The 21368-nt window shown below is 40.7% G+C and overlaps 1 protein-coding gene and 1 non-coding gene across 9 annotated transcripts in view; one reads left to right on the top strand and one right to left on the bottom strand.

Moving 5' to 3' along the window:
* OGFOD3 (2-oxoglutarate and iron dependent oxygenase domain containing 3) overlaps nt 1-21368 on the bottom strand; it is a 90915-nt gene that overhangs the window by 26613 nt on the left and 42934 nt on the right. For 6 of the 8 annotated variants that reach the window (XM_043497421.1, XM_038371499.2, XM_043497420.1 and 3 more), the window contains one exon: nt 1446-1569. The exons of 1 other annotated variant lie outside the window; for it this stretch is intronic. In XM_043497421.1, coding sequence (XP_043353356.1) covers nt 1446-1569 — 124 coding nt within the window. Of the gene's footprint in view, nt 1-1444; nt 1570-2306; nt 3053-21368 lie in introns of those variants that run through there. One more of the 8 variants, XR_006275721.1, reaches the window with a different exon arrangement.
* On the top strand, nt 14464-14536 carry TRNAR-CCU. Its single transcript has one exon. It is a non-coding gene; the product is annotated as a tRNA-Arg (tRNA).

Below are 21368 nucleotides of genomic sequence, written 5' to 3' on the forward strand. Positions count from 1 at the left end.
AAAAAAAAAGATTCCTTCCCTACCCCCACATCCTTCTGCTCCTCTGATCTCTCCAGTAAAAGCCTGGGAGAACAAATGGATCTTAGAGCATGATCTGAAAGTTAAAAGACTTGGGGTGAAGAGAAGTGGCTTCCAAGTTGAGGACCTCTTGCAATTAAATCAAGGGAATGTTAGCTAGCGCACCTCAGCTGATCTCAACATCTCTAGTATTTGGTAAGGAGAGAGCTGCTGTCCACACTAACCAGAATCCAACACATTTAAAGCTTTATATGTTAAAACTGACACTTTTGAATTACACCCAGAAATGAACCGACAGCCAGCTCTGGTGTAACAGGGTCCCTGGAGCAAATACTTCTCAAAATACGAGTGGCAGTATTTTGCACCGGCTGATGTTTCCAAGTTCAGCCTATCTTCACTCCACCCTCAAGACACAACATGGCAACTCTCCTCACCTCGTGGACAAAGCCAGGATACAGATACCCTCAGAGCCCAGGCAGCCCCTGCTTAACTGGACAGAGATCAGCAAGGGTTGAGCATTCACACAGCACACTCCTCCCAGGAACAGCTGCCTCCACAGGAACAGCCCCAGGTAGCTCAGGGAGTGGAAGACTAGAAATCAACCTTAGGGAAAAGTACTTCTTAGCCATAAAGGAGAAGGCTTTAGAAAGACACTCTTGTGAAGGGGTGGCCAACCTGTGGCTCCCAAGCCACATGCGGCTCTTCAGAAGTTAACATCCAGCTCCTTGTATAGGCACCGACTCCGGGGCTGGAGCTACAGGCGCCAACTTTCCAAGCTGCCACGGGGTGCTCACTGCTCTACCCCTGACTCTGCCACAGGCCCTGCCCCCACTCCACCTCTTCCCACTCCCTCCCCTGAGCCTGCCGCGCCCTCGCTCCCACCCCCACCAAACAGCTGATCGGGAGCTGCGGGGAGGGAAGGGAAGGCACTGATTGGCAGGGCTGCCGTAGGCAGGAGGTGGTGGCAGTGGGGTGGAGCTAATGGGGGGCTGCTGACATATTACTGTAGCTCTTTGGCAATGTACATTGGTAAATTCTGGCTCCTTCTCAGGCTCAGGTTGGACACCCCGGATCTTATGAATCGTATTTAAGGAAGGCTGTGACTTTTCAGGCAGTTATTCCATGTGCCTAAGCAGTCTCAGATTAACTCAAACCTTGGCCATTGTTAGACTATTTCACCATTTCTTCCTATGTAACTAAAATGTAGCTACAAACAGGATGAATTTTACTGGCATCATTCCATTAATTATTACTGTGACCTATTCACTGTCCCAAGTCACATGTTACTGACACCCACTTGAAACACATTAGGCTAAATTCTATCCTCAGTCATACTGTGGAATCCCATCTGGGGTAGCACAGGTTTAGCTGAGGTCAGGAATTTGTCCACGGAGAGTTATGTAGTGAAGGTAAACTGAGAATCCTACCTGCTCGGGGTTCTACAGTCTTGTTAGCACCTACATCCATGAACACAAATCGTCCACCACCAAAATCTTCAGTGTAGTCAGACAGATAAAGCAGCGATGTATAGTCAAAGGAGCCGTAGGTTACCTAGGAACAAAGAGAGAGCATTACATTACCTGACTCCAGTCTGGTCTCTCCAGAACGCAACTCCAGATCCAACAGGTCTGAGGGACTTTTCCAGTTTTTCACATCTTATTTTAGACATTCACTAAAAAGCTCTCTAAAGCTGGGAATGAACTGTTCGTTTCCTAGTAGCTTTAGAAAGACTATCGATCTATGTCAGCCTAACTCCTCTAGGTATTTTTAATCCTAGCAAAAAGGATACCAGTTCCTAAACTGACATTTTGGCCTGATGTTAAAAAAGTACAGGAACATGGAGATAGATATTGTATCAAGGTGAAAATGCTGCACGGCTGGGGATGAAAAGGATTTGCACAATCTCTGACTGATTATAAAAAGAAAAGGAGTACTTGTGGCACCTTAGAGACTAACAAATTTATTAGAGCATAAGCTTTCGTGAGCTACAGCTCACTTCATCGGATGCATGCATCTGATGAAGTGAGCTGTAGCTCACGAAAGCTTATGCTCTAATAAATTTGTTAGTCTCTAAGGTGCCACAAGTACTCCTTTTCTTTTTGCGAATATACACTAACACGGCTGCTACTCTGAAACCTGACTGATTATAGTTTCCCCTCTTATCTAATCACAGATAAGAGGGCTATCTGGGCACCTCATCTTTCACTCCCTCACCCTTCCTCCCTTTCATCTGCTAGCATGCAAGGACTCAGATGTGCTGATGATTCAGATCTTCCAAGTAGACTTACATCTGTTAGAGGAACAGATCCTTCTTTTTTCTTTGTTTTGTTAAAGTTCACAGATGGCTTTGGAAATAAAATGTTTTTCTACAAAGCACTGAGGACCACATGCTTTAAGTTCATCACATGCTGTGCCTTTTAAATGTCAAAATGCCCTTCAGACTGTCTTTTTTCTTAATTTCTTTTTTTTACATTACTAATTTTGCTTGATACCTGGGTTCAAGAGAGACAAAATTCACTATATGGAAATCATAAGATGCTGTGAAAATACTGAATACTGAATTTATCTGAGCAGAACAAGTCATCTATAATTAAAATAAAATATTTAAATCAGCAGGGATATTATTTGCTGGTTTCTTTACAAAGTGGCACAATTTAATCATGTTCTGCATTACAGGGTCCAGCAGAGAAGTGACCAAGGTAATTGCCTGATTTAAGATACAATAATTATAAATTGCTCATTTGTTTCCTTTGACACAATGTCTATCACAGAACAGAACTATTCAGATCAACAAACACCTTGCAAACCCATAAACTGTCTTAACATTTCCAGTTCCATTTTATTTATTTATTTTTAAGTACAGGTGCAGCACTGCCAGATAAAGCCAAAATTTTGACTGAGTAGCAGTTGTATACACTATACTGCATGAGCAATGACTAGAAGAGAGAAAATAAAATGAGATTTGAAGAAAATTAAGACACCAGATGAAGGATGAGGCTCTTCTTTACATTTACTTCATTTTGCGATTTTGAGCCTAAGGATTTAAAAGAAAAGTTACATCAGAAAAACAAGCTGTATTAAAATCTAAATCTGGAGTAAGGGAAAATTAAAATATCAGCCTTCCCTTTTATCCTCTTTGTCTAAACCACATTACAAATGCAAGACAATGTGGAAGGGCATTAAAGAATGTGATATTATTAATGACATTTTCGTCCCAACACCCTAAAGGTTCATCAACTTTTTCAGGCTAGTAATAAATCCCCACTCCATAATTCTGTCTTCCTTGCAACCAATAATGCAGAGACATCTTCAGCTAAAAGGACATGTTGGCTTGCACTGGAGATAAGACCACAGGTTGGTCCAAGGAATGCTTCAAGAATGGGAAGGCTGTCTCTCTCATTTCACACGTGTTCAGTGCAACTTACTCCTTCTCTTACATGCTTACAAGTCTGAGGCTTTAGGGGCTTCTATTATGGTACACTGTACAATGAACAGTGCACTGCTCCTCTCTACCTCAGTGATGTCCTCCATTCTCTCTCAACCTACCCCATCAACTCTGACCCTATGACCCACAAAAAATGGCTATCAGTCTAGCTATACTTTTTCAGACATTGAAAAGGGGACATTCCTCTGACTGCAAACAAAGTTAGTATATCCAGTTCCTCCTCCTAATTTATAAATTTGAAAAAGAAACCGAAAAACCATTTTTGTCTAGGTTTTCAGCAAGGCCCTGGCCAGTCCTCTGAAAAACCAGCAATAGTTTCAGCAATAGTGCATTTGCACCAGTGTTACTGACCAGTGTAGAGCTGGTGATGGGGTTTTTTTTTAATCAGCATGTCTGTCTAACCTTTAGCAGCAAATAGCTTTTTCTATTACTGTTCTTCACGATTGCTAGCACTCAAAGGTAGATCAGTATTAAGAAGTGGTGACACTTTATAAGTGGTCACTGAATGACATTACATTATAACAACCTCTCTGGAATAACACAACATCCCACACATATCAAATGCATTTATTATCCCACTAACATTAAATATCAAAAGGCTTAATAAATTACATGAAAAAACTATTATAATTGAAACCAACTCAAAAGTCATACTGACAACTACAGATAGATCAATTTTCAATAGTTCTTTATGAATAATTTAATTTAAAACATATGGATGTGGCATAGCGATCATTTAGACATTTCTGCTAGTTAGTTTGCACAAGCATAAAGCATGAGCCAACAGAAACTCTCTAAACTGCACTATGCTAATCTGAACATCCTTTATAATTTGCACACCAAAATGACAGATTTAATAGCAGATGCTAATTGAGGCCTTGTTACTAAAACTGCATGCATCTGATGAAATGAGCTGTAGCTCACGAAAGCTTATGCTCAAATAAATTTGTTAGTCTCTAAGGTGCCACAAGTACTCTTCTTTTTGAGGATACAGACTAACACGGCTGCTACTCTGAAACAAGTTAAACTAAATTACAACTGTCAAAATTAAGATATTTTAAAATGGATCCTCGATTTTTTTTTTAAAGTTTTGTTTATTGGCTTACTCACCAATTTGATCATTTCAGTAATGTGAAATAGGTTTCCATGTCATCATTAGCAAGGATATACTTTTTATTAGTAGTGTGCTTCAAGATAGAGACAAATGTGAATAGGCCTGAATTTGTACCCTATCCATTTTCCAAATCACACGCTCCACAGCATACGAGGAGACTGATAGATCAGTAAACTGGTTCTGAGCCCAAAATAATAACCCCATTCAAATGCAAACCAGCTATGATGCAGAAAAACTGCCTTCTAACAGAGATGAAAAACTGTGGCCCCTATTGGCATTCAGATCTGTTCAGGCAGTCCCTGGAGCCCATTCAGAGACCCACTGAACTCTGGAACCCTCTGTACAAAACCCTAGGAGATAAAGTACTTTCCCAGACAGCAGGTGGAAATGTGGGGCATTTTTGTTTAAAGTTCAGCACATTGCATTATCAGTAGCAGAGAGGACTGGCACACCATTAACAGCAAGGAAAGAAAGGTAGGGTACTGATTATGTTTCACAATCAATTCTTGAATGCTTTGGCATGTGGATAAGAATTATATTCAGACACATTCCAACACTTAAAAAAAGTCTAACAAATCTATGGTTTTAAACACTCTCCTCCCCCAACCATTCACCAAGAATTAGAGGTAAAGAACTGGTACTTGTAGATGAAGTTATTTATTTGTAATGGCAAAATAGCAACATTTCATCAACCACCACCAATAACCTTCAGTCTTTATCATGTACCTATCATTTTATATGACCTGATTTTTAATAGAAGCTGTGATGGGTTGGATCCCCCTTCTGGAGTGCCACCGGATGTGCTGGGATCCCAAAGCCCGCCGGTCCTACAAGCCTAGGTTTCCCTTGCGCTGCGTTGCTGTGCCAGGCTCTCAAGCCCCTTTCCAGCACACTCAGGTGAGGCCACACCCAGCTGCACACACAGACTGAAATCAGCTAGGAGAATGACCAGCACTCTGGTGCACACACCATCTGGAGTGTGAACCCCAAAATAAGATGGTCTTGCACTGTATAGAAAGATCTGCACAGCGCAAGCTCATAGAAATTCACCCTCTCCCTCAGTGTGGAGAGAGATATGCACAGCTTTTGGCACCCCAGATATGAGTTGCACAAACTGGGTTTTGAAATAAAAAAGCAATAAGTTTATTAACTACAAAAGGTAAATTTTAAGTGATTATAAGGGATAGCAAACAGAGCAAAGTAGATTACTGAGCAAATAAAACAAAACAGGCAAACTAAGCTTAATATACTCAAGAACAGGTTACAAAATGTAATTTCTCACCCTAAATGTTGTTTTAGGCAGGTTGCACAGTTTCTGTAGCTTAGAGTTCCAGTTATTTCTTTTTACAGACTGGACCCTATTTCTGCCTGGACTCAGCCCGTCTTTCCCTTCATGTGTTTTTAGCAATCTTTCGTCTTCGACAGGGAAGGCAATGGAGAAGAGTCCTGACTGCCTTACTCCCCAGCCTTAAATAGAATTTACATAAGGCAGGAACCCTTTGTTTCCAGTGGCAAAATACCAGCAGTGTCCAAGGTGGTACTCCGTACCAGGTGACATCATCAGATAACCCATCAGTGTCAAAGCAACATCCCAGGAAGCTCCTCAAGACAGTGAGAGATTAGTATCTTCAAGTTCTATTGTCCTTCTTAAATGGTTCATTGAGGCTGATTGCCTACTCTCCCGTGGGCGTTCCCCCAAATACACACACAGTTGTAATTGTTACAAAGTCAATATTACTAATCTCAGATACAGAAATGATACATGCATACAAATTGGACAAACACATTCAGGAGATCATAACTTTTTCAATACCTCACAATACCCATCTTGCATAAAACATCTTAGTTTGCCATATTCATATCATAATATTTTATGACAAATATGGGGTGTAACGTCACAGCATCTACATTCATAAATAGATAGATAGATAGATCAGGGTTGGAAGGGACCTCAGGAGATCATCTAATCCAACCCCCTGCTCAAAGCAGGGCCAATCCCCAATTTTTGGCCCAGACCCCTAAATGGCCCCCTCAAGGATTGAACTCACAACCCTGGGTTTAGCAAGCCAATGCTCAAACCACTGAGCTATCACTCCTCTAACAACCTCTCTTCTCAATCTCCAGCTAACTCTCTTTTCTAGCACACTTTCCCCCGCTTACCTCGCTTTCGGCCCTGTCTTCTTAGTGTATGTGCAACGTGCCTCAAGTGGTACACAACCAGGATTCATCACCGAATTTGGCCTGCGGGTTGGATCATTAGCTTCCCCGGCCCAGACACTGATGGGGAGCGCGACATGAACGCTGATCTATGTCCCCCCTTGGCCCTTTAAAAGTACTGAACTATCCTTTTTATGTGCATATATGGTGCTTAAATAAATAATATTAATAAATAACAGTACTACATACATAGATACATCATTCAGGATGCAATGTTTGGATCCTTATTTCAAACACCTCTATGTTCAAACACAACACTCACTAATAAAAAAGGAGGAGATGTTATCAGAGCAAAAAGTCTTCAGAAACTTTGACAGAAACACTGAAAACAAATCAGTAAGTTGCCACAATGTGCATAGACTGACTGAGGGAGACTTCAACAGAGAGGATTTAGACTGGATATTTCACTCCTGCTGTGGTAAATGTAACTTAAGGAATGTTATGGAGCGATTAAAGCTTTTTTTCCTGTGCTCCAATCTGTAGATAAACCACTTGAATTTGTATGCTTGTGGTTTTTGAGAGCCGTTAGATTGGAGATATTTAGAGGGCTTGGAGCAGTAATTTTACACTCACACATTCCTTTGTGAGCTCATACACATATAAGGAATTGCAAACTTTAAATTTGTCTCAATATTGGTTTGCAAGAGTGGGTAACAACACAAAAAGTGTTTTTAAATTATTTTTTGTAATAAGTAGAGTTCCATTGTATGCACCATACAAATGAGTTTATATAGCAGTATTAAAAACCGTAAGTATTCAAATGTCATGAAACAGACATCCCACCAAAATTTATGAGATTGGCTTAAAATCATGATACAAAAAACAAAAAAAACCCACATTTTTATTTGCCTTTTGAACCTTTAGGTTATACCCTGTTTATGCTTTCCACCTTTTCTATACCAGGTGCAAACAGTGCGACCTAGTGGTTGAAGCAGAAGCAGAGGTGGTCAGGAGACAAGCCAATGGTCAGAGCCAGGAGTTAGGAATCAGGAGATCAGAGGTAGGCAGGGACTAAGGCTAGAGTGGAGCAGGCGAGGGGTGGAGCAAGGGCTGGGCAAAAAGCAAGTCTGGCGCAGCTTCAGCCATGGAGCGTACTGAGCAGCCAGTGTGCTGCTGTTGCTACAGGGCTTAAATGGTGATCTGTTGGTTCTTCTGACCATTCAGGGAGTACAGTCACTTAGTGAGGGTTTATTGGGCCCAGCTGAGCTCACTGGGTTGCAAAGCAACCAAGCTCAGATGCAGCTGTGTTCCTGATATTTTCTCTGCAACCAGAAACTAAAATGTTACCCTCTTTTTTTTTCTTTTTTTTTTTTTTAAACAAACACAGATTCTCATGACTTCAAAAGTTGAGGCGTCAAAAGAAATCCAAATATCGCAGTAATTGGCAATGAGGAATAATGTAATCTAATCTAATCTCAAAATAAACATTACAAACCAGTAATACACCGGGATCAGAGAGATCAGAGGCACAAATTGTTTAAAAATATTTAGATTACTTCTGTTTGTGGATACTTCTGCCATGGGGCGGTTACTTTTTTGCTCTATTTTATATCTGCAGTCTTCCAAGAGGCTTTATGAATGTTAATATTCTACTAAAGTCTTCTTCAGTTTTGTCTGTATAACAGGAAAGACATTTAAAGCAGTAGTATACATATATACATTTGATTCTGGTTTTATATTTATTTCAATTTGGAAGTGAAAAGGCAGCGATCTGGAGGACCATGAAATATGTGTAAGTGAGGCCTCCTTTGCATGGCATCAAACATTTTATCTAAGCCAGCACACTGTGTTCCATACAGTGCTGTCACTTAAAACCTAGCAGACGCACAGGACGAAATTGCAGGTATCCAGTGGGAAGCATCACACCGTAACCCACATTTTAGATTCTTTTTTGGAAAGACTTGAGCTGTCACTTTTTATGCTACAAAAGGCACTTGATTTGAGAATGCAAAAAGGTCGGCATCAACTTTAGCAGGAGCTGAGGGTGCTCAGTACTTTACAGGAATAGGCCCAAGAGCTGCCACTCATAGGTGGGCTTAGCCATTTCCCTGAAGCTTCTGCGCATCTACAAGATTCACACATTTTTAAGCTTACTGAATCCATGTTCTGGTCATCTGGTTCCAGTGAACTGTATGTCTGTGTTATCTATTAGAGAATGTAAGATTCATAAGGAAGGGAAAGTAACATCCCCTCAGTCTTGTACAACACTGAATGCAGCCCATACTCAATAAGAAATTCAATGGACTGTGTTTTCAAAAAATGGAATCTGCTATTTTAGGGGTTTTTGCAGGAAAATATGTGAAAGAACCAAGACACTTTTTTCCTTTTTTTAAGATTGAGATATCACAGTTTATTTCGTGTTCTAGAAAAAGGTCGAACTGTGGTCTCAAAAAATACCTCTGTATAGTAACTCTTGGCAAACGCTGACTTAAGTAGTGATCACTGTAGCTTCAAGAGCATGAAAAAGATAAATAATGTAGTTATCAGGGAAGAGGATTAGTCTTATGGCATGTCTACACAATCACTTACTATGCAGCAGGCTGGAGTGTTAATCCACCTTGCACTAGTGTGCCACGCACTAGCTGTCCGTGTGAATGCTGCTGTTGCACACTGAAAGTTGAATCCCTAGTGTGCTATGACCTACTTCAGTTTGAACAGCCCTTACAAAATACTAATAGTTGATATCCTATAACTTTTAATAAGATTCCCCAGGCAGATTTTTGTATCCCCTGCCAAATGCCCAAAGGTCTTTCCTAGTGCAAGGGGGAGATATGATTCCCTATTATTACATGCTACAAGAAAGCAGCATCACAAAGGACAGTTTGTCCACAGTGTTCCTGCATTGTTTTAATTACCAGGACAGGATGCTGAACTGTTTAAAATTCACTACAGAAGTGTGGGTGGCTGGAGGGTGTTAATTTCACTAAAATGCAGTTTAAATACTAAATACAATGGGAAAAAAAACAAGCAATAACCCATGGGAATGTATGGGTGAGATATAGGAGCATGCCCATATTTGTGTATTTGCACCAGCTGTACCCTCCAAATGTCCTTACTGACAGATAGTTAATGGGGAAAGAGAATAATTTGCATGTCAATATAACAAGGGAGTGACAACAAAATGAAACAATAAAGACCCTCTGCCTCCAAATTTTCTTCAAAAATATCAAGTTGAGATGATCTTCGGTGAGCCAAAATTTTGGAAATTATTCTGCCATATTCACTGGCGCAACAGGATTCACCCAGTGTTGTCAACTCTCATGATTTTCTCATGAGTTTCATGATAATTGTTTTCCTTAAAGTCCCAGCTCCTGGTGTCAAGTGGATATGTGAGGATTTCAGCCTTCATTCTTAAAGAAAAAGTAAGTTTCTAGCCTCGTGGCTGTGAAGAAAGCTTCAAAATGTAATCCCACTGAATCTTAAAGGCCCAAAAAGCAGAAGGCAAATAAAAATCTATTATTTTTATATAATTTCATGATTTTTGAACATTTGGGGTTAACAATACTGTTCACCCCCCCCCCCCCCAAAAGGCCAATCCCTGAAATCTTGTTAAAACAAATCTTAAAGCACTCCTAAGTATCCCATGGAAACTGAAAGAGTGACTAGCATGCTAAGCTTTCATTGATCTTTATTTAATTTTCTAGCACTCAAAAAAGCCCTGTTTTGGAAGGACACTAGAAAATGCAATTGCTCTTCACTATATAGAAACTCTTGATATCTACATCTACAGCCTATACATTTCCCCCTGCTTTTCCAATTACAGTTTGTAAACGCACAGGGAAATTTTCCAATCCTCTGCTACCCACAGGAGACAGAAGAGATTTAAAAAATACACTTTAAGCAGATTGGTCTGAAGAAAATAAATCAATGGCATATCTTCCAAGCTACAAAAAATGTCTATCACATCTAGCCTTCCCTGAAATATATGTTCCAGCTTATTAACCTTTTCCGTGGAATTCACCTACTTTGCCTCCTGCATAGCTGTGAATTTTAACTGGTGCACTGCCAAAATAACCATAAATAAGTAATTTAATTCTGTTTACACACATCCTGATAATTAAGGAATATATGTAAACTACTGCTCCTCTCTAATGCGACGATCCTGAACACACCCCCAAGTAACCTTAGGCTCACAAGTGGCCCCATCCCTATTATACTTAACAGGACAATTTATGTGCACAAGGGTTTGGAGAATTGGGACATCATAAAAGATGGGGACAGGAAGGAATTATGTATTAGACATCTTAAATTGTAATGGGGATCCAAATGCTACAACAATAACTTTGCTATGACTATGTTTCCCCCAAATCCTAGACCTTGACACTGGAGTTGTCAAGTCCTGCTCTATCAGCTGTTGGTGACCACATTACCCTGCTACTGCCAGTGATGCACATCCTCACCAAGAACGCTTGCATCAACTTAAGTGAGGCATTGTGGGGCACTGACAGCTGAGTGTGGGGCACTGACAGCCACGCGGGGCTCAGAGACGGAGCCCTGCACCCACCTTGGGGTGACAACCCAAGCTGTGAGCCCAGCATGTGCTCAAATTCACAGCAAGGTGCCTACCAACAAGGAAACTGACATTCTTGTCACTTTCCTGGCTCCAGCTGTGAGCCCCTGCCCTGCTGCTCTGAGCCAGAGGCAGCCTGAAACTGACAAGAATGATAGCCAACAGCCAATGTAAGTAACGCAGTGTCTACACAGACTCTGCATCACCCTAACTACACCAACATAAGCGCTATGCCTCTCATGGAGGTGGAGGTATGATGTCAGTGTAACAGACTATTTACTTTGACAGAAGCAGCATTCTAGTGTAGACACCGACACAATTAAGTCGACGTAAGGCAGCTTACGTCAACTTAATTCTCTAGGGTAGACTAAGCCTTATAATGAGACCAGCTGAGTATTATAACTGAGCCACCAATAAGTAAGCAATGTCCTTGAAGGACATTGTGTGGGTGTTTGGTGGAGGTTATTTAAAAAACAAAACAAAAAAGCCCAACAAAACATTAATCTGGGTCCTGCCACAGACCTGTAGAAGGACAATCCATTCCTGGCAAGCAAACTTCTTTTATCTGAGCATCTTATGGTCTGGCTACTTCCAGCTAGACTGAGGATGACAGAGGGATAAACCAATGGGTTTCTAAGATCCAGAACTGCCGAATTTTTTTTTAAAACCTCAAAGAAGACCTTGTATCTGAACAATCAGAGTTAGATCCACGAAGTAGGCTAAATAAGAGACCTTTATTATTTCCTTTTTCAATATTTTTGCTCTAGTTTCTGAATGAGACATTTTGCTGATTTTAGTAAGACCTGTTATACCTGTAAGACTCTGAAAGCACATATTATTTATAATGGGCACATAATCATTTCTTGTACATGAAATGTTTGAAATGCTATTACAACCATATCTATCTATCTACCTACATAAACGCACATATACAAATAAATACATATAAAAATAAAAATAGTAACCACAGGCTGTAATAGCATTTAAAATATAAATATAAGAGTTATGTATTATTTAAAAGCTATACAAGAGCTAGATATTATTATTTTGTTTCAATATATAGGGAAACACGTGCAGATGCTCATGAAAGTGTAGAAGTATTGGTGGATATGCCTCATGTTTTATTCACCAACATTCACAGAAATGTAAATCTGGAAACGACCTCAAGAATCATCTAGTCCTTCCTCCCGATCCCCAGGCTGAGGCAGGACCAAGTATACACTGACCATTCCTGACAAGTGTTGGTTTAACCTGTTCTCAGAAGTCTCCAATGAAAGAGATTCCACAGCCTCCCAACTCCCTATTCCAATACTTAATTATCCTTATAATTAAGAAGTTTTTCCTAATGTCTAACCTAAATCTCCCTTGCTGCAAATTAGGCCCATTACTTCTTGTCCTACCTCTAGTGGACATGGAGAACAATCTATCACCGTCCCCTTTATAACAGCCCTTAACATACTTGAAGACTTATCAGGTCCTCCCCCACGCCTCTGTCTTTTTTCCCCTCACAACTAAACATAACCAGGTCATGTTTCTGAAAATTATTTTTTATTGCTCTCCATTGGATTCTTTCCAATTTTTCCACCATCCTTCTTAAAATGTGGCACCCAGAACTGGACACAATACTCCAGCTGATGACTCACCACTGCAAAGGAGAGTGGAACAACTACCTCCCATGTCTTACATATGGCACTCCTGTTAATACACCCAGAATATTAGCCTTTTTCACAACTGTCCATATTGTTGGCTCCTGTTTGATTGTGATCCATTGTAACCCCGGATCCTTTTCAGCAGTACTACTCCTTAGCCAGTTATTTCCCATTTTGTAGTTGTGCTTTTGATTTTTCCTTCCTAAGAAAAGTACTTTACGCTTGCATTTACTGAATTTCATCTTGTTGACAAATCTCAAAATCCTTGGAATAAGAAAAGTCAATGGCCCGGAGCTGATAAAAAACAACTCAAAAATTAAATAGTAATATATTCAGGGAGGTAAGATGATTACCACTCAGAGGGAACAGCATTAATTATGGCTTCCAAAGCATAAAAATCAATAACAGATTGGGAGCCCATTAATAGTTGATTGCTTTGAGCTAGGTTTCAAAACACAATACGTGAAAATGATATTTATATAATGTTACAAACCAACAGACAGCTATAATAAAATCAAAGATCAATTCTGAATTGCCTACAAACTCTGATTGATAATATTCCCAAGCATGACACCTGCTTAATAATGGGGGACTTTGATTACAAGATTGGGAATGACAACAACAGAGTGGTGAAAGCAATGGGCAAGCATACCATGGTTCCCAAAATCAGAATAGCAAATGAGTGCTAGACTTGTGGCTGGTGTCAGGGCTCATAATGGGTGGAACACTATTTCCACATAGATATGCACAAGTAACTTGGAATGTTGTAGATGGAGTCTCAAGGAACCAGACAGATTGTCTATGTAATGGATGGAAATTTACGGCAGCTCTCCAAGGCATCAGACCATACAGAGATGACGATGTTGAAAGTGACCAAAATTTATGTGTAGCAAGAATGAAGATTAAACTTAAGAAAAATAAAACCCCAAAAAGCAGCAAGAAGGTTAGCAAAAGGCTAACAGAGAAGACATTACAGCAGCAATTTCAAATTGAACTGAAGAACAGAATATAGATGCTGTAGGTCTGAGATCGACTACAAGAAGTCAACACTGACATGTTATGATCCTTTCTGCATGACAGTATCTCAGATGCTGCAATAACTGTAGTTGCAAACCTAAAGTCTGGATAAGTGAGCATATGTGGAACTGTGTAAAAAAAAGGGACAAGCAAAAGCAAACATTCACTCTTCAAAAACACCTCCAGAAAAATAGCAGCAAAACATCCATTTAACCCAAAAGAGACAGCAGTAAAAAGCAGCATGAGAAGATACAAGAGGAAATATATGGATAACACTGCCAAAGAAGCTGAGGCAGCTGCTAAAAGAGGTGATTGTAAAACACTTAATCAATTCAACAGCATTCTAACTGGCAAGTTTACACCAGCCAGAGAGCCTGTTAGAGTAATAAGGAAAAACCGCACCACCATGGAGGTGGTTCCATGGTGTAATGGTTAGCACTCTGAATCCAGCGATCCGAGTTCAAATCTCGGTAGAACCGTATTTGTTTATAGAGCCCCAGTGGCCTAATGGATAAGGCACTGGCCTCCTAAGCCAGGGATTGTGAGTTCGAGTCCCATCTGGGGCGAAAAACATTTGTGGGGAAGGATAACTCAGTAGTTTGAGCATTGGCCTGCTAAACCCAGGATTGTGAGTTCAATCCTTGAGGGGGGCCATTTAGGGATCTGGGCCAAAAATTGGGGACTGGTCCTGCTTTGAGCAGGGGGTTGGACTAGATGACCTCTTGAGGTCCCTTCCAACCTTGAGAGTCTATGATCTATGACCAACAGAAAAAAAAAAAAGTGATGGGCAGAACACTTTCAAGAGGTGTTAAAATGACCAAAGCCAAAAGAAACTGTGACTTTGACAAAGAAATTGAACATCCAGAAATAGATATCAACATATTGTAAAAGATGCACTAAAAAGTGAAAACCTGGGAAAGCTGCAGGTGAAGACAAGAGAAATTCTGGAAGTTTGTGCCGATGAGATCATCAGTAAAATCACCAAACTTTTCAATAACACATGGGACCAGGAAAAGCCTTGAAGACCATGGAAAAATGTCATTATTGTCAAAATACCAAAGAAAGGTAATCAAAACAACTCTAACAACCGGCAAGGTGTTACACTTACTGCAGAAGGCTTTGCCTGTTGCTGAAAGATCATCTTAAGTAGAAGAAAGAAAGCAGTTAAGCTAAGCAAAAAGCAGGCTGGATTTTGATCCAGTAGATCACAAGTTGACCAAATTTTCACCCTAAGAGTAATCAGGTAGGGTATGGAGTAACAAAACCCATTTCTCATAAACGTCACAGATTTGAAGAAAGCATTTGACAGTCTCCACCCCAATTTTCTCTGACATACCTTGAGGTTTAATGGTATGCCAACAAAACTAGCTAATATCATCAAGGTTTTATATCAAGGTGCAGCTTGTACAATTAAAGTAAACACAGACTTGAGTGAATGGTTTAACATAGACACCGGCATCAAACAAGGATGCAGTCTTTCACCTCTACTGTTTGGCATTGCCATTTGACTTCATTATGGCTTGGTCTACGCTCAAAAGTTAGACTGATAAAAGTGAATCAGTCAGAAAGGTGAAAAAACAACCCCCTGACTAACCTATGCCAAACTAACCCCCAGTGGAGATGTAGCTATGCTGATGGAAGATGGAAGCTATGCTGATTTTGCATAGCTACTGTTGCTCAGGGAGGTGAGGTTCCAACACTGATGGAAAAACACCAATCCGCGTAGGCTGTGTCTACTGTATAGGGTTATGCCAGCATAGCTATGTCGGTGTAGTGTAGACATGCAAACACAGGCATTGCATGACTTCAGACTATTTAGATTTTGCTGACAACATAGCTCTAAGTGACAGCTCAACCAACATGCAAGCAAAGACTGTCCAGCTATGCAAAAAAGACTCTTAATAATTAGTTATGAAATAAATCTGTGAGATCCCCAGCAACTCCGAACTAAAGTCTTACATTAGAAAGGAAATACAAGACGTGAGTCAATTCACATACGTTGGCAGTAACGTGCAAGCAAATGGGGGGTTTCCAGAAGGAAATAATGTCATGAATTAGCAAGGCAGTAGCTGCAATCACCAGCACAAACAAGATTTGGTCATTAAAAAAATCTACAAGTTAAAGACCAAATGACAAAACTTCAACTCAAATGCTGTTTCCATTTAAACAATTGGATTTGAAAACTGGAAATCTACCAAAAGTACAGACAGATGACTAAATGCCATGAGTACAGGGGCCTAGGCTAGTGACCTCGAGGTCCCTTCCAGTCTTACTATTCTAGAATTCTAAAAACAAATGCCTGAGGAAAATAAGAGATATTAAATTGAATGAATTTATAACAAATGGTGAAATACATCAGTGTTCAACTCCTCATCTCCAAAGTTATCTGGAAAAGGTAATGAAAATATCTGGGCCACATGTTAAGAAAGAAGCCAGAGCATCTGCCATGCGAGGGTGTGTCATTGAGCAGCTGGAGGATCATGTAAAAGGGGCTAAACAAAAGAATCCCTCCATCAAACATTAATCAGAGATGGAAAACTTCTGAGACTTAACATCAATGAGGACACGCAAAGAGTGGCCCAGGATAGACAGGGATGGCAGAGCCTTGTTTGTGCCATAAATTACTTTTGATGGCGTGGGAAGTATATCAGATTCAGATAACTGGTTTCTGTCCTTTGTGCATCACTCCTGTGAAATGAGAGAGGTAGGGTTCTTTGGGAAAAAAAATAATGTGATTACATAATAAAAGGCTATATTGAGATGCATACTCACAAGGGGACAGAACTTCATGGACAACTGTAAAAATCACTACATTTTACATGGTGCATTTAAAAACTATGTTACACTTTTGTTGCTGTTAATAATAGAAAAACAAAAGCCACTCAGCCAGTTGCATAGCAGATCTGCTCCCTTGACAGCCCACAGTTTACCTGCAAGATGACAAATGAGGCATGCACAAGGACAGATGGATGGGAACAGTAAAAAATGCAACCTGCTGGCTGCTCTGTATGTGCATTGTTGGGATGCTAATACAGAGAAGCCTTAGACAACTTTCATAAAGAAAACAGATTGTCCTGCTGAAAATAAATTAGTTTCCATATGACAGGATAACTTGCAAATTCTAGGTGTGGCCTCAATAGAGACATCTGCTGCCTGGATTAAATGACCACATTATTAATTTTCTGATGCAAAACAAATGTGGAAAATAGTAACGAACGCAGGAGAGAAGGAACAAATATAATGCCCAAATAGCTGTAAACACATGACAATAATAGTCAGTAGCTACAGAATTCAAAAATACACCCTAATGTACGAAAAGAGACAAAAATGGACAATCAATAACTACTATAGTTACAGCTCTTTCTTCCACTGTGTCAACATTCAAATGGGTTAAAATAACCAGCTCATCTTGTTCTCCTTCCACATGTGCACGTGCGTGCACACACACACACACACACACACACACACACACTTCTACCTTGAAAGCTCCCCAGACTATCATGACAGCACTCGGAGAGGGTTCTTGTACGATTACTAGTGAGGACAGGGATAAGCATTGCCAGCATGGTCTGTTGTGTATATTTTTAAAGTTAGTTTTCATTGAATTTTGGATCATTTCATGACAGAATGCACAGATGGTATTCCCACATGCTATTCACACAAGACACTCCTTTCGGGCCCAGCCCATGGAACAGAAGAACAGTCTTAATGCAAATTGAGCCTACCAAAGCCATGGAATTCCTTCCCCGGGAGGAACCTCACTAAAGTGAAATCCCAGCACAAAGACTGCATATCTGACGTCCTACTAAAGCCTTATTTTGAGGACTTCAGAATAGAATTCAAATGATATGGTACTGGCCTCAGCACAGGGATGAACAATTCTAGATGAACTCCAAGGAGCACACTGTGCTATCAACCAAAGGCCTCACCTGTCTTTGCTCCCAAGCCTTGGTGGCAGGGGGCTCTGCATTAGGGAGACCAGAGTTTCATTTCCTTTAATTTTTAAATATTCTCTCCCAGCCTGTTGTCACTTTCACTGATTAAAATACTCTTGGAATTGCAGCTATACTCTTCAATCTTATTCAGCCTCCTCTGGCATCTAGGAGGATGTCTGTGACAGCATCATATAGTTCAAGGTCAGAAGGGACCACCAGATCATCTAGTCTGACCATCTAACCTGCACATTACAGGCCACCATCGCCACCCAGAACCCACACATTTAACCCACCAACCAAAATTAGACGAAAGTATTACAGTCCACAAGAGACCAGACTATTATGTGCCACAAGGAGAGAACTGGAGGGACGGAGCCACACCAGTGCCTGAGGCCCCCACAATGACATGGAAATTATTTAAGTGAGATATACCCAGGTAATGTGTTCTTGATGGTGAAGAGCACACAGCCAGGAAACAAATGGAAAATCACTAGCTACAACAGGAAATGTAAACTTCACCCATAATCATTTGAACACAGTAATTGTCCATATTACTATTCCCCCCACTCCGAGTACTCCTACCCAAGTTCTATGAAAGTCTTCCTATTGTACTTTACAAGTTCATTGGCTGTGGAATTCTATTTGTATTTTAAAAGTATTAGTCAAGGACAGTAGTCATGACGGAGGTTTGCCTTCTAAGGTAACACTTGAGTTGGGAGTTGCTGCGGTTTTCTAGCCCTTGGGTGGAAGGGTATGTCTGAAGAAAAACTGCCTAAGAGAAGATGACCATAAAAAGGATGACATTTATTTTACAAGGTAGGGAAAACTCAACAGTATTTCTCTGCTATACCTTAGTTAAGAACGAGCGTGAGCATCATCAGTTTCACTTGACATAATCCAGGTTCAGAAAAAAAGCAGAAGCTTTTTTGGGCCATTTAGATTGCAAGCCGAGCCATAAGCCCCGAGGCAGCGGGGAAGATAAGCTGCAGAGGACGTAAACTCTAGCTGACCTCTGTTCTGAAAAACAGCCTAAAAAATGGTCTCCAAAAATTCATAGATTCATAGATACTAAGGTCAGAAGGGACCATTCTGATCATCTAGTCCGACCTCCTGCACAGCGCAGGCCACGGAATCTCACCCACCCACTCCTCTGAAAAACCTCACCTATGTCTGAGCTATTGAAGTCCTTAAATCATGGTTTAAAGACTTCAAGGAGCAGAGAAGCCTCCCTCAAGTCAACCATGCCCCATGCTACAGAGGAAGGCGAAAAACCTCCAGGGCCTCTCCAATCTGCCCTGGAGGAAAATTCCTTCCCGACCCCAAATATGGCAATCAGCTAAACCCTGAGCATATGGGCAAGATTCACCAGCCAGATACTACAGAAAATTCTTTCCTGGGTAACTCAGATCCCATCCATCTAATATCCCATCTCAGGGGATTAGTCCTATTTACCCTGAATATTTAAAGATCAATTACTTACCAAAATCCCATTATCCCATCATACCATCTCCTCCATAAACTTATCAAGTAGAATCTTAAAACCAGATAGGTGACTTGCCTGAGACATTAATAGATTGTAGCAGTCCAAATTACCTTCATTAGTTTTAAGCAAAAGTCATTGTTAAAAAGATATAGTATCTCCATATAAAACATTGGCCTGGGGTACTGTATTCCTATTACATGTTCACTTATTACACAGCTTCTCAAAATTTTTTGCTGACAAAGTTTCATCGTGCAGAGCAGCAGCAAAAATACATTATGTATTTTCTCATTCAAATCACCTCCAGTTACATCTTCAAAAACTGACAAAAAGCATGGTGCAACCCTCAAACTAATTACCATTTCTGAGTAATTCTTCTTTCTGGCATCACACAGACACTTTTTTCTTCTGTTTATTACAGATTTGTAGTAACCTAAAATTGCTGTGGGATGGTGAAGATGCAACAATTCTTTTGAGAACAGACTAATAAGGAGAGTCAGAGTGAAAACATATGATGTCATTGCATTTCATGGAACTGGGATCTCTGATAGGATGGTGTCCCCTGTGACAGACTGGAGCATGTGATGGAACTGCCAGAAGCCACGTCAGCACTATTTTCATTCTAGATACTGTTCTTATTAGTATCATTTTGGGTAATCTGCACTGTATAAATCCTCCCCATCAGTGTTACTCTGTATTTACAGACCTCTTTAACTAACAATATTCAGAAAGCTGGTGCGGATTATCATTGCTTTGTCAATGGCTCTACACTTGATCTTGAAGCACTGCCCTAATTTAAACTGAGGCTACCTCAAGTAACGTCAGCCTGTCACAACATCTGAAGTTCAGTACAGCAGAATGAGCACTTTGCTAATGAGAGCATCAGTTCCTAGTTCAGCAAATCAAAAGTGACTACCACAGCTTTGATTGATGCTGTCAGAAACATGGACAAAATATAAGAGCCAAGTATTTATTAATTATTATTATTATTCCATGCAACCTTTTAATATCAAGTATTTTTCCTAGTAAGAAATATTTCTTTATGTGACTTCTAATCAAGGATGTCCAAGTCATGCCCTTAGAAGCCAGCCTACTAATAACTTTTACCTACTGACAGTGAGGCACTGATAAGCTTTTGGATGGCTGTAAATCTTAGATCTGGTTCTTCTTGGTTCAGGTGGGCCATGATTCTGGAGCAATTCCAGTTTTTAAATTTCTGCTGAACTCCCAATTTATTTAGCTATATGGCATTCTCACCAGTAATTTGAGTTCTGCTTATTTACATAGATCCCCTTGGAAACAATGAATGTAACTAAACTCAAAACCAAGATTCACTCAGTTCAATCCACTGAGAACTTCACAAAGGTCATAAGCTATGATCTCAGAGATAAAAGACCCCTGCTATGTTTACAAAATCACTCAATAAACCTATCATCATAACCAAAATCAGATCATGAAAAAGTCACGTCTCCTCCTCAGAACATGCAGTAAAATAAATCTTGCACATCACTGATGCATAGATACGGGAAGAAGAGGTGCGGGGGTGCTGCAGCACCCCCAGGTTTTGCACCCGCACCCCTGGGTCCTGGATGCCTGCCCTGCTGCTGCCCAGAGGCTCCGCTGCTTGCCCTGGGTCCCACTCAGCTGCCAGCCCCAGGTCCCGCTCAGCCACCAGCCCTGTGCTTGGGGGCTCTGCTGCTGGCCCCAGGGTCCCGCCTGACCGCCAGCCCCACACCCGGGGCTCTGCACCCGCCTTTGCTGTGGCCCCAGCCTCTGCCGCTTTACCCCTGTCCGCGTCCTCCCCGAGATGATGAGAGATGCAGCTCAGCACCCTCACTCTAAAAACCGTTCCAGCGCCACTGCACTGATGCCTAAGTATTTAAATTATCTGTACAGGTTGATAAGTGCTTTAAGAGATTGAGTGGTTCATCACACCTCTGAAAGGTGTGGCCTTCAACCAGCCAGGGCTGGCCTTCAACCAAC

Source organism: Dermochelys coriacea, chromosome 14 (genome assembly GCF_009764565.3).
Source record: "Dermochelys coriacea isolate rDerCor1 chromosome 14, rDerCor1.pri.v4, whole genome shotgun sequence".
Lineage (NCBI taxonomy): Eukaryota > Metazoa > Chordata > Testudines > Dermochelyidae > Dermochelys > Dermochelys coriacea.